The sequence below is a fragment of the Coregonus clupeaformis genome, chromosome 27 (genome assembly GCF_020615455.1).
Source record: "Coregonus clupeaformis isolate EN_2021a chromosome 27, ASM2061545v1, whole genome shotgun sequence".
In the NCBI taxonomy this organism is placed as follows: Eukaryota; Metazoa; Chordata; class Actinopteri; order Salmoniformes; family Salmonidae; genus Coregonus; species Coregonus clupeaformis.
In genome coordinates, this window is record NC_059218.1 from 28,599,154 (window position 1) to 28,626,274 (window position 27,121).

General features: G+C 44.0%; 2 protein-coding genes across 4 annotated transcripts in view; one reads left to right on the plus strand and one right to left on the minus strand.

Annotated features, from left to right (window-relative positions):
• Positions 1–2,797: 2,797 nt before the first annotated feature.
• On the plus strand, positions 2,798–4,392 carry LOC121541706 (vasotocin-neurophysin VT 1). Its single transcript, XM_041850958.1, has 3 exons — positions 2,798–2,993; positions 3,500–3,701; positions 3,924–4,392. The coding sequence occupies exons 1-3, from the start codon at positions 2,874–2,876 to the stop codon at positions 4,061–4,063; spliced, it is 462 nt and encodes a 153-aa protein (XP_041706892.1). The 5' UTR covers positions 2,798–2,873; the 3' UTR covers positions 4,064–4,392.
• Positions 4,393–4,945: 553 nt separating this feature from the next.
• The window catches only part of LOC121541707 (3'-5' RNA helicase YTHDC2-like), a 30,869-nt gene continuing 8,693 nt past the window's right edge, over positions 4,946–27,121 (minus strand). Inside the window, exons 8-32 of one of the 3 annotated variants that reach the window (XM_041850959.2) lie at positions 26,309–26,465; positions 25,934–26,041; positions 25,678–25,832; positions 19,779–19,914; positions 18,315–18,441; positions 18,148–18,213; positions 17,866–18,044; positions 17,585–17,681; positions 17,186–17,273; positions 15,441–15,521; positions 12,173–12,255; positions 11,894–11,999; positions 11,619–11,738; positions 11,160–11,432; positions 10,862–10,988; positions 10,221–10,429; positions 9,768–9,963; positions 8,389–8,495; positions 8,088–8,207; positions 7,757–7,968; positions 7,021–7,234; positions 6,695–6,901; positions 6,411–6,593; positions 6,142–6,213; positions 4,946–5,872 (exon numbers count right to left, since the gene is read on the minus strand). In XM_041850959.2, coding sequence (XP_041706893.1) covers positions 5,867–5,872; positions 6,142–6,213; positions 6,411–6,593; positions 6,695–6,901; positions 7,021–7,234; positions 7,757–7,968; positions 8,088–8,207; positions 8,389–8,495; positions 9,768–9,963; positions 10,221–10,429; positions 10,862–10,988; positions 11,160–11,432; positions 11,619–11,738; positions 11,894–11,999; positions 12,173–12,255; positions 15,441–15,521; positions 17,186–17,273; positions 17,585–17,681; positions 17,866–18,044; positions 18,148–18,213; positions 18,315–18,441; positions 19,779–19,914; positions 25,678–25,832; positions 25,934–26,041; positions 26,309–26,465 — 3,429 coding nt within the window. In that variant the 3' untranslated portion in view covers positions 4,946–5,866. Of the gene's footprint in view, positions 6,214–6,410; positions 6,594–6,694; positions 6,902–7,020; positions 7,235–7,743; positions 7,969–8,087; positions 8,208–8,388; positions 8,496–9,767; positions 9,964–10,220; positions 10,430–10,861; positions 10,989–11,159; positions 11,433–11,618; positions 11,739–11,893; positions 12,000–12,172; positions 12,256–15,440; positions 15,522–17,185; positions 17,274–17,584; positions 17,682–17,865; positions 18,045–18,147; positions 18,214–18,314; positions 18,442–19,778; positions 19,915–25,677; positions 25,833–25,933; positions 26,042–26,308; positions 26,466–27,121 lie in introns of those variants that run through there. The other 2 variants (XM_045208113.1, XM_045208114.1) reach the window with 2 other exon arrangements.

Consider the following 27,121-nt stretch of genomic DNA (forward strand, 5'->3'; position numbering starts at 1 on the left):
CCGGGCGCATGCACGCTGACTTCGGTCGCAGCTGTACAGTGTTTCCTCCGACATATTGGTGTGGCTGGATTCCGGGTTAAGCGAGCAGTGTGTCAAGAAGTAGTGCGGCTTCGCGGGGTCGTGTTTCTGAGGACGCATGATTCTCGACCTTCGCCTCTCCCGAGTCCGTAGGGGAGTTGCAGCGATGGGACAAGACTGTAACTACCAATTGGATATCACCAAAAAAGTGGTAAAAAGTACCATATTTAAAATTTAAAAGAGAATACCATCCCTACGGTGAAGCATGGTGGTGGTGGCAGCATCATACTGTGGGGATGTTTTTCAGCGTCAGGGACTGGGAGACCAGTCAGGATCGAGGAAAAGATGAACGGAGCAAAGTATAGAGAGATCCTTGATGAAAACCTGCTCCAGACCTCAGACTGGGGGCGAAGGTTCACCTTCCAACAGGACAATGACCCTAAGCACACAGCCAATACAACGCAGAAGTGGCTTTGGGACAAGTCTCTGAATATCCTTGTGTGGTCCAGCCAGAGCCTGGACTCTGGAGATACCTGTAAATAGCTGTGCAGCAACGCTCCCAATCCAACCTGACAGAGCTTGAGAGGATCTGCAGAGAACAATGGGAGAAACTCCCCAAATACAAGTGTGCCAAGCTTGTAGCATCATACCCAAGAAGACTCGAGGCTTTAATCTCTGCCAAAGGTGCTTCAACAAAGTACTGAGTAAAGGGTCTGAATAGTTATATAAAAGTGATCCGTTTAAAAAATCTAAATCTAAAAACCTGTTTTTGCTTTGGCATTATGGGTATTGTGTGTAGATTGATGAGGGATATATTTTTTCAAAAATCCATTTTAGAATAAGGCTTGTAACTTAACAAAATCTGGAAAAGTGAAGGGGTCTGAATACTTTCCGAATGCACTGTAAGTGCTGTACAATGAGTGTCTCTCATTCTCTCTCCACACACACACACGCAAAGACACACTCAAAGACATACACACACACACACACACACACACACACACACACACACAGGCACACACTGTCCCCTGGCACATCTCTACGTTGGAGTCTGACCTCTGGCCCTCTTCAGAGGTGGTCTTTGATGCCTCGTTTGTCACTTATTTTCTGAGTAATTGCTGTAACGAGCCCCTTATTGAGATGTTACTATTCCAATGCCAGTATGATACACAACAAGCCACCTGTTATGACATTGAGAATTAACACTAATTTAGAAAGGCCCATTTGAATTTCCAATAGCTTGATTTATTCCTAAATAATGTGTCAAATGGCACTGCATAAACATGGTTGTGTTTAAAACCTTACACTAGCTGTAGCTTATTTTAATTGTCCATGTCATGTCCTACTGATATGGTTGGTTTCAAGGTTTATTTCAAGGTATTCGAGAGCTAGTCTCATATAGACGATTGTTACATTCAGAATTGTTGTTTCTTTCCCAGTTATCTCACCACTGCCATAGCTCTACAGTAGACTATGTATGGAATCATTTGACCTAGATTGTTTGTATGTTTTTATATGTAGGCTACGTGTGCCTTTAAAAAAAAATTATGTAGTTCTGTCCTTGAGCTGTTCTTGTCTATTAATGTTCTGTATTATGTCATGTTTCATGTTTTGTGTGGACCCCAGGAAGAGTAGCTGCTGCTTTTGCAACAGCTAATGGGGATCCTAATAAAATACTAAATACCAGTCTAAGAAATGTGTGTGCCAAGCTGCACCATTGGCTAATCTTGCAATATCATTAGGAAGCCTGTATCCTCTCCCAACCCATGTGATGTACTAAACTGTACTAGTTGTACTGGCTGTATTTGTGACATCGCATCATTACCATACAGCCATGGGGGTGGGGGTAGATATTATTTTTGCTCCTTCCATTTGATGGCTCCCCATGGCTTCTCACTGTTTCTCCATTTCGTTTGCTGCCTCACATATGAATGGCTGGTTTAGTGTAACAGTCATAAATATTCAGAGCAATTAGCCATGGCATCCCTGTAAAGGGACTGACAGCATCTTCTGCTCGTGATCAGAGGTCCTGCTTGATGTGCCATAAACAAAGAAGATTTCTGATGCAGCTCATCAATCTGGGTCTTCACTGCTTGCTCTGTCTGTCTAATAGCCTGTCACAAGCACTTCACTCTGGATCAATGTCACACCTTTTGTTTCACATTTCTCTATCACTCCCTATTTCTGTTTCTATTTTCACTGTTCTTTCTTGGCCATCCCTCTTCTCAGTCTCTTGTCCTATGATTGGAATGCAAAGGGTTAATTAAGGGGAGACTATTTGCATTACCTAAAATGCAAGTTGAGAACAAATTATCTTGTATGTTATGGAAATACAGGTTTAGTATCATGTTTTAGACACAATTATTGACCTCATTGGCATTATATGGAGTTAAATGGTTCCATTTCTTTGTAATGCATCTTATTGGAAAGTCCATGGTGTCACATAATTTCAAGGCAATATCCATTTGGTCTGACAGTGGACAGGTGTAAAGGGCATTCTCCAGACAACTCCTTCAAGCATACAGACAGACAGTGTCAAAGGGTTAGTCTCATCCATCTATTCTAACAGTGTCATTCGTCTATTCTAATAGTCTTTCTTTAATCCAATGGGAGAGAGATTAATTTTGACAGTTGAGTCATCAGATATCAGATCGGACATTGGGGGTGGTCCCATGGAGGTAGATGCAAAGGGTTGGGATGACGTAGGCGCAAAGCGTAAGCTTTATCAGTTGGGACGATCCATATAAATAACGGAAAGTTCCTAGCAGAAATTCGAAAAGAAAAACCGAGCCCTTTGAAAGAGTTCAGTTGTAGCCGATAGTAGCAATTGGACGAAGCACTTTAGACTGAACAAGATGCCATATTCTACATTTCCACTGCTGTGCGTCTTGGGGCTCGTCGCGCTCTCCTCCACGTGCTACATCCAGAATTGTCCGCGAGGCGGGAAGCGCTCTTTTCCTGATCTTCCACGACAGGTGAGTTTATTCGTCGATTTAAAATGGTTAATAAAGTCACTCAATTTTGTTTCCAACTAACAGTTGATTGGTTTTAATTTGGTTGTTCGGAATGGTAACGAGTCCTTTGGTGTTTTAAGAAACCTTCTTGGTGCAAATAATCCATTGTTTAAATTAAGTAGCCTATTTATTCTAATCAGTTAGGCCTATAGATGAAAATAAAATAATTATGTCCGATTAGAATCAAAGCAGCTTCATGTGGATAGCCTATATGCTGCCAGACATTCATTGCTCAAAATAGGGATGATTTTGGTGACATAATGGTCCTTCATGTGACTACTTGCTCATGCTCGCAATATTCAATCTAGACTCAAAGTAGTCTAGATACTATTCATTTCAACCACTGAAACGCAGTAATCAGCGGGAATGATACACTCAGGTGTTGTGTAGCCGTGTTTCCAATGCGCTATGGTCGTGCGTAATCGCGCTTTTATGCAGTGATTAACAATGGATGCTTTCATTTCCAGTGCATGTCGTGTGGTCCCGGGGACAGGGGCCGCTGCTTTGGCCCAAGTATCTGCTGTGGGGAGGGGATGGGCTGCTACGTGGGCTCCGCAGAGGCAGCTGGTTGTGTGGAGGAGAATTACCTGCCCTCCCCCTGCGAGGCTGGAGGAAGAGTGTGTGGCTCTGAGGGAAGCTGTGCTGCACCCGGGGTCTGCTGTGACTCAGGTAAGACGGTTAAAGACCGTAAATGGTGAGCTTTGAAACAGTTGCTTGAATATTTTACTGGTTTTACTAATGGGAGGTGACTTATTGTGTACTTATTTGAACCAAATATTTTAGCATCATCCACTAGCCATAATACTATGATTTCACTTTAAATATTTTATTTTTTTAATCTATCTTGATGTTTTGTTAACTATATGATTCATTTATTTCCTACTTCTACAGAGAGTTGTGTGCTAGACCCAGACTGCCTAGAGGACAGTAAACGTCAGCCACCCAGCGAACAGAACGCTCCCTTGATGGGCGGTTTGACAGGAGACCTGTTACGGATCTTGCATGCCACCAGCAGGGGGAGACCTCAGTAACCAACCACTGGCCGTCCCTCACGTGAACACACCCAGAATAGCCTAACTTCACCATTTCACATTCACTACTACTGCAAAAACAAATCTCACACACAGCATACACACATTCTTCACATACAACAGGAGACAGACACACAGCAGAGGTCGAGAGTGGGCTTGCTACATAAGGGGGAAAACTATCAGCTCTACATTAATGTTTACTGTGTGCTCAGTAGCCATCAGTAAGTTGTCATTTCTAATGCTTCAATTCAAATATGCATTGTACAATCTACTGGGGGTGGAAGGAATGTAAATATGTAGTAAATAAATCTTTTCTTGCACTATTAAAATGTGTATTTTCTATGGCTTACTGAGAGGTACAGTAACAGGCAAACAGCAGCTTTATAGGGATCGTTCACCACAAAATCAAAGGGGTTGGTGCCAATAATTCTGTCTAAATTCATTAATTGATTTGCATTCCTATGGACCACATTTTTTTATTCAAGTCTGGAATACCACATAGGTAGGAAATATTTTATTTTATTTTATAGGCGGCAGGTAGCCTAGCGGTTGGCCAGTAACCGAAAGGTCGCTAGTTCGAATCCCCGTGCAGACAAGGAGAATCATCTGCCGATGTGCCCTTGAGCAAGGCACTTAACACTAATTTAGCCCAGGTTCACCGTCGATACTAGCCGACCTTGGCAGTGACCCCACTCTCCGAGGGTGTCTCAGGGAGAGTGGAATATGCATTTACAATTCACAAATGCGTATTAATACACACTTGTACATGTGTGAAATAGGACAAATAAGCACCCACCAAATTATTAAGATTTGTCATAATATAATCTTGAACTTTCCCTTTCAGGTGATACTACAATGTGGGTGTATAAAAGAGCTGACAGGTATTGATAAATTCTTTATATCCATTTCTTACTTCAATAATACAAACATAAAAATGGGTCAAACGAACACAGACTTGTCAGTCAAACGTAATATGTAACCCCCTGATTTACCAGGGCTAAAATGAACAGATACAAAAAAAACTACTCCGTTGGAACATTTCACATTCCAAAACTGGATAAAATTCTTTTTTTTCTTTAAATACATTTACAAAAGATCATAAATCCGTTGAAATGAATAAAAACAAACATTTCGGCCGTTGACAGAGAAAGACATGACCTCTAGTAAGGTCTCACCAGGCACAGCTTAGCTACAGTACAAGGTTACATTATGGTTGCTATGGTTTCGGTTGCTCCAGTCTGGGCGACATTGTGCAGTGACACACATTCAAACATGTTGTTAACACATAACATTCAAGACATTGTGTGCCATGGAGTGCTCATTTGTGCTGTGAGAAGCATAGAAAAAAACACGATTCCTTACTGAATGTCCCAATCATCATTACATTTCACTGTAGTCCCTTATATGTCACTGGGAGTCATCATATATATAATTTGCTTCAAAACAAACCAGGAAAATGAATATTAAAAACAAACAGAACTTCTCTCGTGAGGTCACTTCATGTAAACACAGCTTTCTGCACTTAGATATTCTTGAACATAACATTATAGCATCTGAAAAGGTTAACAACTTCGGAACATGAATCCCAGTTACAATTATTGTTTTTTTTTTGCCAAATACAAACACATTGGGTAACTGGTTGTGGACCACTGACAAAAGAAGTGTGTGTGGAGGTGGTTCAAAACACATTTAGGAATAAAACTAGCCCTCGATCTGTTATAATGCTGTCTTCGATCTGTTATAATGACACATAGCCAAATCAAGTGGTGAGGTCCTGAAGGTCAGTGCAAGCAGTGCAATCTCTCATGGCTAAAGAGGGAGGAAATACATGTAATGACCACATTGCCAACTGGTAATGGTATTTCATAACAAATTATCAAATAGGCATAGAAAAAGAACAGGTCAAGGCGCCGTAAAATTAAACTACAGTTTGGTGCATTGTAAAATGAGAAATGGGACTATCCAAGAGTGAGCAGTTATTTTGTCAGATTTCCTTAAACACTGTGCCAATTATATTTCTGGAGTCACGTTGTGTGTAACCTGGGGTTTTCTGATGATAAAGATGGGGCCTGTTGTACCTCGTGTTGCTGTTTCCCTGAGTCTCTCTCCCACAGCTGCAGCAGCTGGCCTCCAGCCTGGGGCTCCAACTCCTACACCAGGAGGCAGAGAGGGAGAGGAGAGGTGAGGAAGGGGAGTGAGACGCAAAACAAAATGAGTTATTTAGCAATATATTGGTTGTGCATCGTCCCCGACAAATAAACCAGTCATCTCACTTGATGTCTTGGAGGGCATTTTAATGGGTGTGTTTTGGAGATGTGACTGTATTGATGTTAGTCAGGTAACCCACCTGTCCGTCTCTGCTGATCTGCACCTTCTTGTTGTCGTTCCAGGGGTTGAGCAGCTGGTGGGCACACTGGAAGGGCAGGCTCTCCTTCCTGGTCCACTCCACACTGAAGACCCCCCCCAGCCCTGAGGAGCCCCAGTCCTGACAGCGCTCCTGCCCGATGACCGATGTCATCCGCGCATAGCCCTGAGCGGCACGAAAATGACATGTTAGTCTGCCAATTCTCCATTTCCTCTCACTTACACACACACACACACACACACACACACACACACACACACACACACCTGAAAGTGTCCGGAACCCTGCACAGAGAAGACCAGGAAGACCAGGCTGCTCTCCAGGAAGGCTCTGTTGAGTTTGAGCTCATTGCTGGGCGTGGTGGACCAGATGCCTCTCTGCTGGGAGATGTCAATGTTCCTCAGGTTGCTGCTCTTCATGATGAAGTAACGCACTGGCGCACCGCCTGGCCGCGGGGACGGAGACATGGAGCACTGAGGGAGACGTTGAGTTAAGAAACTATGATAGATTTAGAGTTACACACTGGGATAAAGGACTTCAACTGTTGCTGGAGCCAAACCTGTAGTAATAAAGATATTGGTTATTTGTGTACCTTTCCTGATGAGGTGGGGGAGGGGCTGGGACAGGGGCTGGGGAAGCCGAGTGAAGACGATTCAGGAGACTTGGTGGCGGAGGAGTGGTCATCTGTGGAGCGCCTGGAGCCCTTGTCCCTGCTGCCATGGGGGGCTTTGGGCTGCAGGAGGGCCGAGGCAAGGGACAGTCTGGAGGCAGGGGAGAGTCTGGAGGAAGGGGAGAGTTTGGAAGACCTGGAGGAAGAGGGGAGGGGTGGATGGTCTGGGGGGTTAGAGGACTGGCCTGGAACTGGACATAGATCAGGTTTACAAAAAATTTAATTAACAGGTTGATATAGCCTTCGCTAACCTATAAGGCAGGGGTGGGCGACTAGATTCAGCCATGGGCGGATTCTTGTCGGAGCGGATGGTCGGGAAGCCGGAACATAATTATAATAATTTTTACACTGCAAATTGACCACAACTATGCCCAAAAATAGATTGTATTTGAAAATAACAATCACTTCATACCTTGATTACATTGAGACATGATCACGTCTTTTATTTGTATTTTATTTATTCGTGGGAATATTTGGGAACAGATTTCCTAAATTAAGCACATTTTTAGCTGAATTCCTAGTGATTTCTTTTTTTGACCCCCCCGCCAAAATAAATACACAAAACAAATGATATCAGGCCGGTTTTGGTCTGCGGGCTGCCTGTTGCCGCCCCTTGCTATAAGGCATTGTACTGTAAATACTGACCCCCTCTCCCCACCTGTCTGTGACTGTGTGTGAGGGGGTGGGGATGAGGGGTTCGTCGGGGAGCTCTGGGGTGTCAGGGCTGGCTGTGGGGCCGGGGGTCCTCCTGCTGTTGGCGTTCCTCCAGGAGGTGGTCTGGGGGGGCTCCTCAGAGGACATGGGCCGGGGCCTCTGGCCAATCCCTGTGGGCTGCTGCAGCCCCGCAGTCTGATCCTCAGCCCCCAGCACCTGGAGACAGGATGGGGATGTATGGGTCAGTGACAGGTACAGCTACCAGGTTTACAGGCCCATTTACTGTGGTATTTCCAGTATTTCTTTCATAATTTAAGTCAGAGTGTAGAACTGACCGACACCAGGGCCCGTATGGTGGCCTCATCCAGCTGGGACCAGGGCTTGGAGGGGGAGCGGATCCTCCTCAGGAACAAACCGTGCCACTTCTGCCTCAGCTGGAACACCAGACCCACCATCTGACAGACAGAAGGATGGAGGGAGGGAGGTAGTGAGGGAGGAGAGAGTGGGTTATACAGATAAGATGAACACTAGATGCAAAACTGCTGTTGAAATGAAAAGCCCAGTTGTATTGCTTGAAAGGCACTGAGTACATACAGAGCACATCAGCACTGCAAAATAACCAAGTTTTGTCCTCACCTCTCTGTCCAGTTTGAAGTTCAGCCACTCGTCGATCTTCATCTGAGCCAGGTGGGCCGTGGAGCGATCCTCAATCTCACTGTCACTGCTCTCATTCAACATGTCATCTACAGCAGGAACATAGGTATTTGTATTTTATTTAACTAGGCAAGTCAGTTAAGAACAAATTCTTATTTACAATGACGGCCTACCCCGGCCAAACCAGGACGACACTGGGCCAATTGTGCGCTGCCCTATGGGACTCCCAATCATGGCTGGATTGTGATACAGCCTGGAATCGAACCAGGGTCTGTAGTGACGCCTCTAGCACTGAGATGCAGTGCCTTAGACCACTCGGGAGGTTAGGTTTCATCATTTACAGAATACACGTCAACTAGTGACCATACAGGCAGAGAGTGATATCTACAAGTAGGGCTGGGCGATACAGCCAAAATATCATATCACAACATTTTCTCATGTTGGCCATAATTCGCAGTATTTTATGCTTCTGAATAAAAGTTCTAAATAGATTAAAAGAGTAGTGCTTGACCCTATGATGGCAACAAATTGATTCTTAGTGGTTTTATGAGATTTCTCCATTGATTATTTTATACACAACCAAACTAGGACAAAACTGACAGAAGTAGTCCAATTTGTAGAACTTTCATTTATTTAGCACTGGATCAACCTATCGTTATAGACTATATTGTAAAAATCCATAGCGGTATATGGAGCCATACCGGTATTCACGATATACCACCCAGCCCTAACTACAAGAGTCTCTTTGGAGCAGTCATGACATATTGGTTTCCTTACCCTGCAAGCAGTCTATGGACAAGGTATGACAGCAATCCATGCTTTGGTTTAGTTTGCCCGGCACGGTTTCCACATGCTAATGTTATTGTATTTGTGGCACAAATCCCATTCAAGTCATGGGACCGATATTAGCATTTTTCGCACATCATGTCCAAATCATCCGAAAGTATCTAAAATTGATTGTGAAGCTCAAAGTCAATTATATATGTTTTGAAAAATGCTAAAATCGGTCCCATTAATTAAATGGGATTTCCGCCACAAATGCTAAAACGTTAGCATGTGAAAACAGTGCCAGGGAAACTAAACCAAAGCATGGATTACTGTCATACCTTGTCCATAGACTGCTTACAGGGTAAGGAAACCAATATGTAATTTGGGTGAAATATCCCTTTAAGTGTATTACAAATACAGGCAAGACTTGAGTAATTCAATTCTTCAATTTAATTCAATTAAAATAAGGGGTGTTGGGAAAGACAATGTGTAGCAAAGGATAATTGCTCCTGTAAGTCGCTCTGGATAAGAGCATCTGCTAAATGACTAAAATGTAAAAGTAAAGGATGTTTCCTTCAGTTAGATAACCCTACCTTTCTGAATGGCAGGTTCTTGTAGGGCTGTGCTGGGCAGTTTGGCACAACCCCCGAAGATGGCTACGGTTAGGGGGGAGACCACAGAGCAGCAGCGGATGCTGGCTATCCTATGGGCTCGCGTCATCTCGTCATAGATCAACCAATCGGTGGGAAGGGACTGGACGGCCGCCACCTGACCATTGGCTGGGGGGATCTAAGAGATACAAGTACAAACATGTTTTTAGTTTGTTGCTTTGAGTCAGGGTTGGTTTGGGTTAATAGGGTTTGAGTATATATGGTTTGGACTGAATGTAAGCATAGAGTAAAAATAAATAAATTATGAAGACAGGAAGCACCTACTGTATTTTTAAGAAAACTGCCCTAAACAGGGTTCACTGAAGACCCTTTGCTCCACTAGGAGCTAAATAAGAAATAGGTCAAGTAGTTGGAGAGAGGATGTGTGCTAGCTACCTTCTTGTGGGGCTGTGGCTGGCTGAGGATGGAGGTGGGGTGGAAGCGGACCCTCTTCTCCTTGGCCCCGGAGAGAGAGCAGCTCTCACGGTCCACGTGGATCAGGTTGGGGTACATTCCGGCCACCAGTGCTGCCTTCACCACTGACCAGTTCTCAGAGTTCAGGTTCACGTCACGGATGTCCCCGCCGCCCCGTGCCCGCACAAAGCCTGGTGGTGGAAAACACAATGGAAAAGGAATCAATGTTTGATTTTTCTGTGAGGGAGCTGTCCTTCGAGAGAGCCGTGGTGGTGCTGTGTGCGTGTGTGTAGGGGGGAGGTGGGAGGGACAGAGAAATTCCACAGGATATGAGTCGCGGTGGTGCTGTGTGTGTGGTGGTGGGGGGGACAAAGAGAAAGGCCACAGGACATGTTGGGCACCAAGACAAGTGGATGACTCACAAGGCTATTCATTTCACAGAGGGCAAGTTGGAGGTTGTGTGGGCTTCAGTAGAGCATAAGTCTTTATCCAACACCACTTACAGTCAAATTAATACATTCAGTATACAAACCCACAACCTTGGTCCACCATGCTCCACCTGAGCCCTCAGAACCACTGTATTACCCAGAGGGAGAGCATACAACAAGACAGGTAAGGCTGACCTATTGCTCGGAGCTGTCCTAGCAGCTGGGTCCTCATTCCTATGATGATCTCCATGGTGGCCTGGGACAGGAAGTTCTTCTCACAGAAGGACCTCTCCCAGCCGTCGCTGCGGGCCTTCTGCCACGCCTACAACACAGCAGGAGAGATGTAATTAGGAATGATGTCGCTTGGACAGTGTTTTTTTCAATGCGATTTGTGCAGTCAAATCATGCTAATAATGCATGAAAAACATTTAGCTCTAAACATCAACAGCAATTTGACAGAGGTCTTTCATTAAACCCCAAATTCCCCCGTTACCTGGAAGGCTCGGAGCAGGGCCATGTGGTCGCTGAAGGTCCCTGCAGTAAAGCGCTTCCGGCACAGCATGGATGCCCTCTTCTGGGAGGCCTGGGAGGGCAGCACGAAGGGGTCGCGATGAGCCAGCGTGCAAGCAATGGTCAGGATAGGGTCTAGACACTTGAGCACCACGGCACACAGCACCATCTTGCCCAGGTGGGGCTCCACAGGCAGGTCAGCCAGGTGGTAGCCCAGCTCTGTCAGGTCCTCCCACGGGTCCATGGCGTCTATGGTCTATGGATGGGGGATCAATTTAATGGTTAGTGTTGTGTTCTATCTATGGTCATTATGTAGTGTCACAGCACCAAGAACCGATGCCCTCCACCTCAATAACAAAAGTGGTCAATGACAAAGGACAAAAGTCAGACAAAATATTATTCAGGTCATGATTGGTTCAAAACAAAGAATACCAGCTTTTACCTTGAGCATCTGCACTGCGTTTTTGACAATGAGGATGGGAGGTGGCTCAGGTGCTTTGGACAGGAATTCAGCGATGGGACAGGTGATTGGGGCCAACAGCTTGGTGTGGAGACAGAGTTCCTGAAAGAGAGAGCGAAAATGGGAGGTGGTTAACTACCACAATCAACACTGCCTTATGAGAGTGTGAGGGGTATGCTTGCATGCAAGTGTTTATAATAACTTTATCTGTATAAAGTATGTTTCATACATTCTGCTTAAAGTGTGTGTGTGTCTACCTGAAGGGGCATCCTCAGTAGCTGGGGGACCTGGTACTCCAGCATGTTGTTAAAGCGGAGGCGACTGAAGAGGTGGAAGCAGATCCCTGGTCGGCAACGTCCAGCTCTGTCACATAACACAGGACACATCCATAAGAGGGCTTAAGATGTTATGAGGCTACATAAGAGATGATACTCCCTTATCATCAGGATATGTCTATAGAGTGCCTCTGTGGTAGGGCTCAGATGTACATTCTGCATGATTAATTTCTATGGTGAATATCCGGATCTGTGGCTCACCTGCCCTTCCTCTGCAGAGAGCTGGCCTTGGAGATCCACACCATCTTCAGCATGGTCACATGGTTCAGAGCATCAAAGGACTTCTGTGATGGCAAAACAATCACGTATCAGATTTGCTATTCCGTTGGGGTGGGGGGGGGGCAGTATTCTTTGAAGGGGGGTGCAGTAAGTATTCTGTCAGCGAGTGTGTGCAGTATTCTATCAGAGGGGGTGTGCTTAATTCTGTAGCTAGAGGACTCCTGATATCTCCAGGAGTGATAAGTATAATTGTTGTCTTAAATTCTGTCTAGTACTGTCTTTTTAATAGCTAGTGTAATCTACTTTAAGTGTTGTCTGTCTTCCCAGTAGCCTACTTGGTGTGTGAACTGCTGACTACTCATAATTTGCAGATTATTGTTGACACATCAACCCTGATTACGGGGCAGGGCAAGTTGTGACGGTTTTTGTTTTGGTCATCAGTGGCTGTATTGGAGGGGGAGTGGTTTCTCCTCTCCTAGGCAATTAGTGTTAGTACTTCAATCTCCCCTGTTTCTCAGCGGCAAGTGGCGGTCTCATCCGCGGCGGTCTCGTTGCCCAAACTAAAACAGTTTGGCCGAGCTGTTCTGCAGAGATATTCGAGGAAGGAAAGAGAGGTAGGCTCCACACCACTCTCTCACTTGAGTATCTTACCTAGTTATTTTCAGATCTCATTTTGCTGTTTTGTAGCTTTGGAAACTGTGTGTGTGTTTTCTATACCTGTTCGCTCCTCTCCCTGTAGGCTTTACAGACACTCCCCACCCCTTGGCTGTAACCCTTCTCATTTAGTGTATACTGCGCACACAACTCATGTGGAATTCCTGGTCTCCGGCAGCGTTTGGAACTGCCGATCTGCGGTCAAGAATGCAGAGTTCATCTCAGCCTATGCTGCCCTTCAGTCCCTAGACTTTTTGGCCGTTACAGAGACATGGATCACCCCAGAGAACACTGCTACTCCAACTGCTCGCTCTACATCGGACTACGTGTTCTCTCATAGTCCGAGAGGATCTCGTCGTCGCACAGGGCTATTCATTTCTCCTAAGTGGAGATGTTCCTCTTTTCTCCCTCACCTCAATTGAATTCAATGCAACCATTGTCACTTGTCCACTCAAGCTTAACATTGTCATCCATCGCCGACCAGGTGCCCTTAAGAGAGTTCCTTAATGAGCTTGACACCTTGATAAGCTAATTTCATGACGATGGCACACAGCTCTTCGTACTGGGCGACTTCAACCTTCCGACGTCTGCCTTTGATTAATTTCTTCTTGCCTCTTTTGACCTCACCCTTTCCCAGTCCACTCCCAATCACAAGGCAGGCAATATGCTTGACCTCATCTTTACTAGAGGCTGTTCTAGGCTTGGGCAGTATACTGTACAGTGCATTCGGAAAGTATTCAGACCCCTTCTCCAAAAATGTTTACGTTACAGCCTTATTCTAAAATGGATTTAAAAAAAACATATATATATATCTCCTCATCAATCTACACACAATACCCCATAATGACAAAGCAAACATGTTTTTAGAATTGTTTTCAAATGTATTACAAATAAAAAACAGAAATAACTTATGTAAATAAGTATTCAGACCCTTTGCTATGAGACTCGAAATTGAGCTCATGTGCATCCTGTTCTCAATGATCATCCTTGAGCTTTTTATACAACTTGATTGGAGTCCACCTGTGGTAAAATCAATTGATTGGACATGATTTGGAAAGGAACACACCTGTATATATAGGATCCCACAGTTGACAGTGCATGTCAGAGCAAAAACCAAGTCATGTCGAAGGAATTGTCCGTAGAGCTAGGAGACAGGATTGTGTTGAGGCACAGATCGTGGAGAAGGGTACCAAAACATTTCTGTAGCATTGAAGGTCCCCAAGGACACAGTGGCCTCCATCATTCTTAAATGGAAGTAGTTTGGAACCACCAAGACTCTTCCTAGAGCTGGCCGCCCGGCCAAACTGAGCAATCGGGGTAGAAGGGCCTTGGTCAGGGAGGTGACCAAGAACCCGAAGGTCACTGTGCCAGAGCTCCTCTATGGAGATGGGGGAACCTTCCAGAAGGACAACCATCTCTGCAACACTCCACCAATCAGACCTTTATGGTAGAGTGACCAGACAGAAGCCACGCCTCGGTAAAAGGCACGACAGCCTGCTTGGTGTTTGCCAAAAGGCACCTAAAGGACTCTCAGACTATGGGAATCAAGATTCTCTGGTCTGATGAAACTAAAATTGAACTCTTTGGCCTGCATGCCACACATCACATCTGGAGGAAATCTGGCACCATCTCTACAGTGAAACATGGTGGTGGCAGCATCATGCTGTGGGGATGTTTTTCAGCGGCAGGGACTGGGAGACTAGTTAGGATCGAAGGAAAGATGAACGGAGCAAAGTACAGAGAGATCCTTGATGAAAACCTGCTCCAGAGAGCTCAGGACCTCAGACTGGGGCGAAGGTTCACCATCCTACAGGACAACGACCATACGCACACAGCCAAGACAACGCAGGAGTGGCTTCGGGACAAGTCTCTGAATGTCCTTGAGTGGCCAAGCCAGAGCCCGGACTTGAACCCGATCGAACATCTCTGGAGAGACCTGAAAAAAGCTGTGCAGCGACACTCCCCATACAACCTGACAGAGCTTGAGAGGATATGCAGAGAAGAATGGGAGAAACTCCCCAAATACAGGTGTGCCAAGCTTGGAACCACCAAGAACACTCTAGGCTGTAATTGCTGCCAAAGGTGCATGAACAAAGTACTGAGTAAAGGCTCTGAATAGTTAAGTAAATGTGATATTTTCGTTTTTTTATTTCTAAAAACCTGTTTTTGCTTTGTTATTATGGGGCATTGTGTGTAGATTGACGAGGGGAAAAAACAATTTAATCAATTTTAGAATAAGGCTGTAACTTAACAAAATGTGGAAAAAGTCAAGGGGTCTGAATACACTATACATACACACCATATTAAGGGGAATTTGGAAAAAGCCACGGGATGATTTCAATACCGTCAAAACGATTTATTTGAACATTTGGAGCTGCTTTTTAAGTAAATACCTGCAGTCAACTTGTGCAATATGTTAGGAGATAAAAAAGATTGTTCTTCATTACACCTGTCACACAATTTTTCATTATGAAGCTTACCTGTAGTCCCCAGTCAAATGATACAAACCCACAAAAAATCCATTTTAATTCCAGGTTGTAAGGCAACAAAATAGGAAAAATGGCAGCAGTAGCCTTGTTTTCAAAGTGATTCTAACCTCTTTTACTTTTCCTGCGTCAATGACAAACACGACATCGTTGACGGTGATACTTGTCTCTGCGATGTTAGTGGAGAGAATCTGAGGAAGAGAAGAAAATACTTGATTTCTGAACAAGAAGCTGGGGTTGAATGGTATTTTGGTTTACAGGGGCAATCAGCAGTTGCTACATACATTTTTGGACATATAAATTATTGATATTTACCCATTGATTCTTCAAGAATATAACTTATAAATGCCTCATGAGCTTAGTTCAACTGTCCTACCCCATCAGAACCCAAAATATAAACTTGTTTTACTCTGTTTGTAAACAAACACTATAAAGCTTCAAAACATGGTTAACCTCTACGGGATCAGTGTCCCGTATACAGGACGGTTGAGCTAACGTGCGCTAATGTGATTAGCATGACTGTTGTAAGTAACAGCCAACTTTCCAGGACATAGACATGTCTTATATGGGCAGAAAGCTTACATTCTTGTTAATCTAACTGCACTGTCCAATTTACAGTAGCTATTACAGTGAAAAAATACCATGCTATTGTTTGAGGAGAGCGCACAACAACAAAAAACGTATCACGGCAACTGGTTTGATACATTCACCTCTGAAGGTAAATAATGTACTTGCATTTAGTAATCTTGCTTTGATTTGTCATCTTAAGGGTCCCAGAGATAAAACGTAGCATAGTTTTGTTTGATAAAATCCATTTTTATATTCAAATGTAGGAACTGGGTTCTACAGTTTTGTGGTCCTCTGTAGCTCAGCTGGTAGAGCACGGCGCTTGTAACGCCAAGGTAGTGGGTTCGATCCCCGGGACCCCATACACAAAAATAAAAAATGTATGCACGCATGACTGTAAGTCGCTTTGGATAAAAGCGTCTGCTAAATGGCATATTATTATTATTATTATTATTATTATTATTATTACAGTTTGAACCCCTGCTGTCTCTTCCTCCACACCCAAACTGCCAAGCCATCTAGATGTGTGAAAGTTAGTGTATAAGCTAATGATCCATCATGTATGACATTCCTGGGAGTGTGTAAACGTACATTTTGTATTACCATATCATTTTTGTATGTTCTCTATAGTTATGTACTTGAAAATGTATCAATTGACCAATTCGGCACATTTGGGCAGACTTGATACAAAATAGTCCAGTATTGCAATGCTTCACTGGATCAATCTGAAACTTTGCACACACACTGCTGTCATCTAGTGGCCAAAATCTAAATTGTGCCTAAACTGCAATATTATATTGTGGCCTTTCTCTTGCATTTCAAAGATGATTAAAAAATAAACACGTTTTTTTGTTTGTATTATCTTTTACCAGATCTAATGTGTTATATCCTCCTACATTAATTTAACATTTCCACAAACTTCAAAGTGTTTCCTTTGAAATGGTATCAAGAATATGCATATCCTTGCTTCAGGTCCTGAGCTACAGGCAGTTAGATTTGGGTATGACATTTAAGGCGAAAATTGAAAAAAAGGGTCAGATCCTTAAAAGGTTAAAATATAATTTTGATATCATGGATGGTCAGTCCTTGCATCCATAGCTCTGTCTATGAATTTGAGAGTGGTTACATTTCTCCAGCCCCATCCCTCAGCTTTTTACACTTTGTTATTGTTTTTACTGCTGACTGCCGCTTTAAGGAACACTTCGGGCCCCAAATGTAGGCTTAATTTAAGTGGTCAAACTGATCTTTGGTGTGTTAGCCAGCACGGCAGACGTAAAAATACACTCACTATTTTCCGGACTCCAGCAGGAGTGTTCCTCAGCACTTTCTTCTGATCCGAGGTCTGCATGTTGGAGTGGAGTGTAAAGACCATGTACCTATGGAGAAATTACACACAGATCTGAGGTTCTAGACGTGGTTCAAACAGGACAAAAGGTCTATTTGTCCATTTAAAAAAAAAATCTAGTGAGGTTTCCTAATCTGACTTGCAAATGTGTTGGGTGTAAATTTTACATTTGGCTTGCATAAGCAGGAACATGGAGTAACAGCATGGAAAATAAGAAGTAAATAGATTGATGTACAGAATCATTACCACAAATAGACGAGCTAAGTTGAAATACCGATGGCCCAATTATCAACTATGTTGAGAGTGACACGTTGCTCTCGCCAGTCATTTAACTGACGGTACCTTTGAGAGTGATCTGTGAATCTTTTATCGTCGTACAGGATACGGTCCCTCAGACCCACTATCTCATCGTATCCGGGGAGAAAGATCAACACCGCACCTGACATGGAAAAGATTTGAAATGAAATGGAACTTGTTGTTCAATACAAGCAAGGAAAATTGGCACTGACACTTTGTATCAAACATTTGAAAAGTACAAGACATCCAGTAGTCACTAAACAAAACTCGTCAAGTAGTCAACACACAAGACTATCAAGTAGTCACTAGACAAGACAATCTCTTACCGTCTTCTGAGCTGGTGCAAATGTTGTGCAGCAGGTGCATGATGAGGTCCAGGTCCACCCTCTCGTCGTCAAAGCTGTGGTGGTATTCCTTGAGCAGCTCCTGATCCTCCGGGCTCATCTCTGTGGTGGCCGCCTGCACCAGGGACCACTCGTCCAGCTTCCCCGCCTCCAGGGATGAGCTACCAAGGAAAGGAAGATTTCAGTTATCATCCTCCACAAACAAAGCCAGGGTTTCCATGTGGTCATTCATAATATTGATACAGTGATACACGGTGCTCTTACAGGAAGGATTCTAGTAGGTCCACCACTTCTGCCTGCTGAAAGTGCTTGGCCCAATCCAGTGCAGTCCTGAAACAAACCAAATACTGATCAAGATTTCAGACTTAGTTATGGTGTATAGAGTAACTAAAAATATGATGCATTTATACAGTTATTTAATAAACCCTTACCAGCCATTGGAGGCCTTGATTCTGATGCTGGCTCCCATACTCAGAAGCTGTTCAATCTGACTGAGGAAGCCTCGACCTGCTGCCACCATGAGGGGAGTGGCGCTCGTCTCACTGTGCATGTAGTCCACTGAGGAGCAGAAGGGGAGGAGGAAGACATATCTGGCTGATAACTATTGGGAATATTACTCTCAAAAATATACATTTTCTATAACATTGGTGTCATTATTTAATACACAAATGAGCACACTATATAAACAGAAGTATGTGGACACATCTTCGAATTAGTGGATTCGGCTATTTCAGCCACACCCGTTGCTGACAAGTGTATAAAATCGAACACACAGCCATGCAATCTCCACAGACAAACATTGGCAGTAGAATGGCCTTACTGAAGAGCTCAGTGACTTTCAACGTGGCACTGTCATAGGATGCCACCTTTCCAACAAGTCAGTTCGTCAAATTTCTGCCCTGCTAGAGCTGCCCCGGTCAATTGTAAGTGCTGTTATTGTGAAGTGGAAACGTCTAGGAGCAACAACGGCTCAGCCGTGAAGTGGTAGGCCACACAAGCTCACTGAATGGGACCACCGAGTGCTGAAGCGCATAAAAATCGTCTGTCTTCGTTTGCAACACTCACTACTGAGTTCCAAACTGCCTCTGGAAGCAACGTCAGCACAATAACTATTGGTCGGGAGCTTCACAAAATGGGTTTCCATGGCTGAGCAGCCGCACACAAGCCTAAGATCACCATGCGGAATGCCAAGCGTTGGCTGGAGTGGTGTAAAGCTCACCTCCATTGGACTCTAGAGCAGTGGAAACGCGTTCTCTGGAGTGAGGAATCACGCTTCACCATCTGGCAGTCCGACAGACAAATCTTGGTTTCGCGGATACCTGGAGAACGCTGCCTGCCCGAATGCATAGTGCCAACTGTAAAGTTTGGTGGAGGAGGAATAATGGTCTGGGGCTGTTTATCATGGTTCGGGCTAGGCCCCTGAGTTCCAGTGAAGGGAAATCTTAACGCTACAGCATAAAATGACATTCTTGACGATTCTGTGCTTCCAACTTTGTGGCAACAGTTTGGGGAAGGCCCTTTTTTGTTTCAGCATGACAATGCCCCCGTGCACAAAGCGAGGTCCATACAGAAATGGTTTGTCGAGATCAATGTGGATGAACTTGACTGGCCTGCACAAAGCCCTGACCTCAACACCATCGAACACCTTTGGGATGAATTGGAACGCCGACTGCAAGCCAGGCCTAATCGCCCAACATCAGTGCCCGACCTCACTAATGCTCTTGTGGCTGAATGGAAGCAAGTCCCTGCAGCAATGTTCCAGCATCTAGTGGAAAGCCTTCCCAGAAGAGTGGAGGCTGTTATAGCAGCAAAGGGGGGATCAACTCCATATTAATGCCCATGATTTTGGAATGAGATGGATGCATAATTAAGGATGCATACAAAACCCAGCTTACCGCTGACGTTCTCACTCAGGATGAGATTGAAGAGCTGGACGAAGGCGTCAGCGTCCTGGTTGAGGAAGATGTCTGAGATGCAGGCGTCCATCTCCTTCAGCAGCCACGGGTCCAATGACGCCACATCTTTCTCATTCTGAAACAAGACATCCTGTATCAAACTGATAACAAACCCAGTGCCACTTTTAGTAAGAACCAGGAAATATATCCTCAGTGACGTTGGTGAACTAAGGAGCAATCAGTGAATAATCAGAAAATAAGTAGTGGCATCACTTTGGTGCATCCAGAGTGTATATACACTGAAAATAACTGAAGCAACTGGAAAAATAACATCAAAATCATTAAGGATGTAACGATTCACCGATAAACATTTGAACCGGGGACCAATGCCTAAGATATGAGTGCGTAAGTCTGCAGGACCCCAAACAGATCCAAAATGTAGCATGCATTGTTCAGGAAATCGATTATTGTTAGCAAATGCGCTATACATTTTATCTAGCTATACATGCTGATCGGGGCTTACATTACATTTCATTTTGATTGTTCAGGTTCACCATCAGCAATAGTTGGTAGGTAGTTTTGCTTGAAACAATCAGTATGTAGTCATTTTTAGATATACAAGGTAACGTTGATAATTTCCTAAACGAGGACAACAAAATATTTTTCTACCCACACTGCATCGAAGTGGGAGAAGAAGAGAAACTCACTCGGTCATGACTAGAAGGGATACAGCTTTTGTCAAATTAATGTCAAACGTACAGTGGGGAAAAAAAGTATTTAGTCAGCCACCAATTGTGCAAGTTCTCCCACTTAAAAAGATGAGAGAGGCCTGTAATTTTCATCATAGGTACACGTCAACTATGACAGACAAAATGAGAAAATAAATTGCAGAAAATCACATTGTAGGATTTTTAATGAATTTATTTGCAAATTATGGTGGAAAATAAGTATTTGGTCAATAACAAAAGTTTCTCAATACTTTGTTATATACCCTTTGTTGGCAATGACACAGGTCAAACGTTTTCTGTAAGTCTTCACAAGGTTTTCACACACTGTTGCTGGTATTTTGGCCCATTCCTCCATGCAGATCTCCTCTAGAGCAGTGATGTTTTGGGGCTGTCGCTGGGCAACACGGACTTTCAACTCCCTCCAAAGATTTTCTATGGGGTTGAGATCTGGAGACTGGCTAGGCCACTCCAGGACCTTGAAATGCTTCTTACGAAGCCACTCCTTCGTTGCCCGGGCGGTGTGTTTGGGATCATTGTCATGCTGAAAGACCCAGCCACGTTTCATCTTCAATGCCCTTGCTGATGGAAGGAGGTTTTCACTCAATCTCACGATACATGGCCCCATTCATTCTTTCCTCTACACGGATCAGTCGTCCTGGTCCCTTTGCAGAAAAACAGCCCCAAAGCATGATGTTTCCACCCCCATGCTTCACAGTGGGTATGGTGTTCTTTGGATGCAACTCCGCATTCTTTGTCCTCCAAACACGACGAGTTGAGTTTTTACCAAAAAGTTATATTTTGGTTTCATCTGACCATATGACATTCTCCCAATCCTCTTCTGGATCATCCAAATGCACTCTAGCAAACTTCAGACGGGCCTGGACATGTACTGGCTTAAGCAGGGGGACACGTCTTGCACTGCAGGATTTGAGTCCCTGACGACGTAGTGTGTTACTGATGGTAGGCTTTGTTACTTTGGTCCCAGCTCTCTGCAGGTCATTCACTAGGTCCCCCCGTGTGGTTCTGGGATTTTTGCTCACCATTCTTGTGATCATTTTGACCCCACGGGGTGAGATCTTGCGTGGAGCCCCAGATTGAGGGAGATTGTCAGTGGTCTTGTATGTCTTCCATTTCCTAATAATTGCTCCCACAGTTGATTTCTTCAAACCAAGCTGCTTATCTATTGCAGATTCAGTCTTCCCAGCCTGGTGCAGGTCTACAATTTTGTTTCTGGTGTCCTTTGACAGCTCTTTGGTCTTGGCCATAGTGGAGTTTGGAGTGTGACTGTTTGAGGTTGTGGACAGGTGTCTTTTATACTGATAACAAGTTCAAACAGGTGCCATTAATACAGGTAACGAGTGGAAGACAGAGGAGCCTCTTAAAGAAGAAGTTACAGGTCTGTGAGAGCCAGAAATCTTGCTTGTTTGTAGGTGACCAAATACTTATTTTCCACCATCATTTGCAAATAAATTCATTAAAAATCCTACAATGTGATTTTCTGGATTTATTTTCCTCAATTTGTCTGTCATTGTTGACGTGTACCTATGATAAAAATTACAGGCCTCTCATCTTTTTAAGTGGGAGAACTTGCACAATTGGTGGCTGACTAAATACTTTTTTTCCCCACTGTATATATTTGTTTTAGCACTTTAGCCAACCCTAACCCTTTTTCTAACCTTAACCTAATTATCCTAACCTGCTGCGTAAGTTCTCCTAACCTGCTAAGAAAAGTACAATCTGACAAACTGTATTCCATCTAGCCAAAACGAGCTCACTCCCAAGTTGACAAAACTTCCAAATTGTCTAAACCCCTCAAACTCAACTCTGGACCTCAAAGCCAGTTCCACTACATTTTTTTCTGAGACTGATTTAGACCTGGGACACCAGGTGTGTGTGCAGTTAATTATCAGGTAGAACAGAAAACCAGCAGGCTCCGGACCTCATAGGGTAAGGGATGAGTACCCCTAGTCTAAACCATTTGATTATGAGACGGGGTGAAATCCAAAGTTGTGCTACATTTCATACTCCCCTTCAACTTGGATAATAGCTTTAAAGCACACAGTACAGTTGTCTAGCAAATTGTCATTAAGCTTAACATTTTCCTTCATTGGCTATCTCATTGCTAATTTTTTTAGATAAATATTGATACATCACTAGCTCTAACACTTTGAATCAGCAACAATTACAAATTCATTAGTGGGTGATGGTGATTTCAGATCAAGTGTGTGTGTGGGGAGAGACAAAAAAAGCAAACATTAAACCACCCCCACCCCCCTAACTGATAGTGGGGTGGTAGATGCTCAGTTTCCCTTATGGCTCAGCTCAGGTGATTACACACACAAAAAAAATAGGCTCAGAGAGGCCCAGAGCATGAGCTCCATATTTTAGAATGGAAAATGAATGTGTTTATGCAACAAATGTTAGTGCATTGAATCATATCGCATATATTCATTCCTCTAATCAAACAGAATCGTTTGAAACTTAAATGTATCATATCGGAGCCCATGTACAGTACCAGTCAAAAGTTTGGACTCACTTATTTTTACATTGTAGAATAAAAGTGAAGACATCAAAACTATGAATTAACACTTGTGTTAGAACAGTGTTAAACAAATCAAAATATATTTGAGATTCTTCAAATAGCCACCCATTGCCTTGATGACAGCTTTGCACACTCTTGGCATTCTCTCAACCAGCTTCACCTGGAATGCTTTTCCAACAGTCTTGAAGGAGTTCCCACATACGCTGAGCACTTGTTGGCTGCTTTTCCTTCACTCTGCCGTCCGACTCATCCCAAACCATCTCAATTGGGTTGAGGTCGGGGGATTGTGGAGGCCAGGTCATCTGATGCAGCACTCCATCACTCTCCTTGAACTCTGTGAAGCATTTATTTGGGCTGCAAGTTCTGAGGCTGGTAACTCTAATGAATTTATCCTCTGCAGCAGAGGTAACTCTGGGTCTTCCATTCCTGTGGCAGTCCTCATGAGAGCCAGTTTCATCATAGCGCTTGATGGTTTTTGCGACTGCACTTGAAGAAACTTTCTTGAGGTTCGTGAAATGTTCCGTATTGACTGACCTTCATGTCTTAAAGAAATGATGACTGTCGTTTCTCTTTGCTTATTTGAGATGTTCTTGCCATAATATGGACTTGGTCTTTTACCAAATAGGGCTATCTTCTGTATACTCCCCCTACCTTGTCACAACACAACTGATTGGCTCAAACACATTAAGAAGGAAAGAAATTCCACAAATTAACTTTTAAGAAGGCACACCTGTTAATTGAAATGCATTCCAGGTGACTACCTCATGAAGCTGGTTGTTTAACACTTTTTTGGTTACTACATGATTCTATACAGTGAGGGAAAAAAGTATTTGATCCCCTGCTGATTTTGTACATTTGCCCACTGACAAAAAAATGATCAGTCTATAATTTTAATGGTAGGTTTATTTGAACAGTGAGAGACAGAATAACAACAACAAAATCCAGAAAAACACATGTCAAAAATGTTATAAATTGATTTGCATTTTAATGAGGGAAATAAGTATTTGATCCCTCTGCAAAACATGACTTAGTACTTGGTGGCAAAACCCTTGCTGGCAATCACAGAGGTCAGATGCTTCTTGTAGTTGGCCACCAGGTTTGCACACATCTCAGGAGGGATTTTGTCCCACTCCTCTTTGCAGATCTTCTCCAAGTCATTAAGGTTTCAAGGCTGACGTTTGGCAACTCGAACCTTCAGCTCCCTCCACAGACTTTCTATGGGATTAAGGTCTGGAGACTGGCTAGGCCACTCCAGGACCTTAATGTGCTTCTTCTTGAGCCACTCCTTTGTTGCCTTGGCCGTGTGTTTTGGGTCATTGTCATGCTGGAATACCCATCCACAACCCATGTTCAATGCCCTGGCTGAGGGAAGGAGGTTCTCACCCAAGATTTGACGGTACATGGTCCCGTCCATCGTCCCTTTGATGCGGTGAAGTTGTCCTGTCCCCTTAGCAGAAAAACACCCCCAAAGCATAATGTTTCCACCTCCATGTTTGACGGTGGGGATGGTGTTCTTGGGGTCATAGGCAGCATTCCTCCTCCTCCAAACACGGCGAGTTGAGTTGATGCCAAAGAGCTCGATTTTGGTCTCATCTGACCACAACACTTTCACCCAGTTCTCCTCTGAATCATTCAGATGTTCATTGGCAAACTTCAGACGGCCCTGTATATGTGCTTTCTTGAGCAGGGGGACCTTGTGGGCGCTGCAGGATTTCAGTCCTTCACGGCGTAGTGCGTTACCAATTGTTTTCTTGGTGACTATGGTCCCAGCTGCCTTGAGATCATTGACAAGATCCTCCCGTGTAGTTTTGGGCTGATTCCTCACCCTTCTCATGATCATTGCAACTCCACGAGGTGAGATCTTGCATGGAGCCCCAGGCCGAGGGAGATTGACAGTTATTTTGTGTTTCTTCCATTTGCGAATAATCGCACCAACTGTTGTCACCTTCTCACCAAGCTGCTTGGCGATGGTCTTGTAGCCCATTCCAGCCTTGTGTAGGTCTACAATCTTGTCCCTGACATCCTTGGAGAGCTCTTTGGTCTTGGCCATGGTGGAGAGTTTGGAATCTGATTGATTGATTGCTTCTGTGGACAGGTGTCTTTTATACAGGTAACAAGCTGAGATTAGGAGCACTGAGTGTGCTCCTAATCTCAGCTCGTTACCTGTATAAAAGACACCTGGGAGCCAGAAATCTTTCTGATTGAGAGGGGGTCAAATACTTATTTCCCTCATTAAAATGCAAATCAATTTATAACATTTTTGACATGCGTTTTTCTGGATTTTGTTGTTGTTATTCTGTCTCTCACTGTTCAAATAAACCTACCATTCAAATTATAGACTGATCATTTCTTTGTCAGTGGGCCAACGTACAAAATCAGCAGGGGATCAAATACTTTTTTCCCCCTCACTGTATGTGTCATTTCATAGTTTTGATGTCTTCACTATTATTCTACAATGTAAAATATTTTGACAATAAAGAAAAACCCTTGAATGAGTAGGTGTGTCCAAACTTTTGACTGGTAGTGTATCTAGATACACATCGAATCGTTTTGAAAGGGAAAGATGCATATCCCTAGAAAACACGGATATTGAGAAATAAGCATGGCCCATATCCACTATTGTTCTCACCAGCTGGGTGAAGACACTGTCCCCTCCGTCGTCCAGCAGGTCGTTCTCCTGAAGGACACAGGAGGCCGAGGTGGTCTTCTCCCTCTTAGGCTCCTGGCGGGAGCCGCCCTCATGCACCTTACACCACTCTGTCAGAGACGTCTGCTGTTTTTCCTCTGCCAGGGACGACACACGCATACACTCGTTCAGTCTTGGAGACACTGGACATCAAAGTGGAAATCAAGCAAACAAGGAATGACAGATGGTTGGTATTTACCCCTCTGGATCGCCTTTTTGTATTTCATCATGTCTTTGTTTGAATAGCCTGTTGTCCTCAAGATGTCTTCCAGGAAAAGTTGCTTTACCTCAAATGGTCTTCCTTTGACTAGATAAAAGCAGAAAAATTGATAAATCCTTAATTTCCCATTTCATTAATTTCACTTAACAAATCAATGCTGGCAGGACCAGTCAAGACAAGCACTAGCCCCTTCCATACAGATGTCTTCCCCTGCAATTAGCTGGCTTTTGCAGGTAATGGTTTCACTGGTGAATCCCGGTCCCAATTTCAAATGAATAGATTAGGTGATTCTGTAGTGATTTCTGCACTCTCCTCTCTGGAGGTGGCCTATCCAAACACATGGGGATTACTTACTGTGGATGACAGGACAGGAGCCAAAGTAGCGGAGGAACAGCTCCACGTCCAGGGCAGCACTGGACAGGATGAGCTTCAGATTGGGCATCGTCTGGAGCATGTCCCTCATCTTGGTCAGCAGGAAGTCACTCAGGCCGTCCCGCTCGTGAACCTCATCCTGATTGGATAAGAGGCAGGAAGTACAGGCTTAACAGTATTAAGTCATTGATGTGCATTCATACAGCAGACCCAAAGATTTTTATAACTAACTCAAGATAGACCACAGCCTGTCGTTTCCAATGGGAGCAAATTAATCATAGTGGGCAGAACAAGCAAGGAGGTGGGCAGAGCCAAGCACAAACTAGCGAGATCCTATTGGCGTTTTCTAGCACATGTTTGCATATTTCTGTTAGGGAACGCCTACTCTGTGAAGTGCGTGTGTGTGTGCGCAATAGCTAAATCCGCCCTTGAAGTCCTTCTAAACAACGCAATTTTTAAACATTTTGGTAAAGGGTAAAGTCTACAAAACATTCTGTTCGTAACAGATCTTAGTTTTGGGAAAATAAAACTATATTGAGATGAAAATGTTTTATCGATGAGAAAATTTGCAGAATGTCGGCCAAAATCCATCACGCTCCATCTTCTCCCACTGGACTTCCTCATCACCATATTCGGTGGTGAGTGGAAATGCCAACCGGATGCTTCAGATTTATACATCCGGTGAAACATCTGGCTCATTGTTCTATCTGTGGCAGACCTGACAACTCTGAATAATTGTTTATGAGTACCACTTCAGCGCGGCGGCAGCACCCCAGGCCCCCACGATGGTGTGCG

Bases quoted from the DNA above. Each gene is read 5' to 3' on its own strand.
- LOC121541706 (XM_041850958.1), top strand. From the start codon at position 2,874: ATGCCATATTCTACATTTCCACTGCTGTGCGTCTTGGGGCTCGTCGCG. The intron at 2,994-3,499 runs GTGAGTTTATTC...TTTCATTTCCAG, and splicing joins TTCCTGATCTTCCACGACAG to TGCATGTCGTGTGGTCCCGG. The intron at 3,702-3,923 runs GTAAGACGGTTA...CTACTTCTACAG, and splicing joins CGGGGTCTGCTGTGACTCAG to AGAGTTGTGTGCTAGACCCA.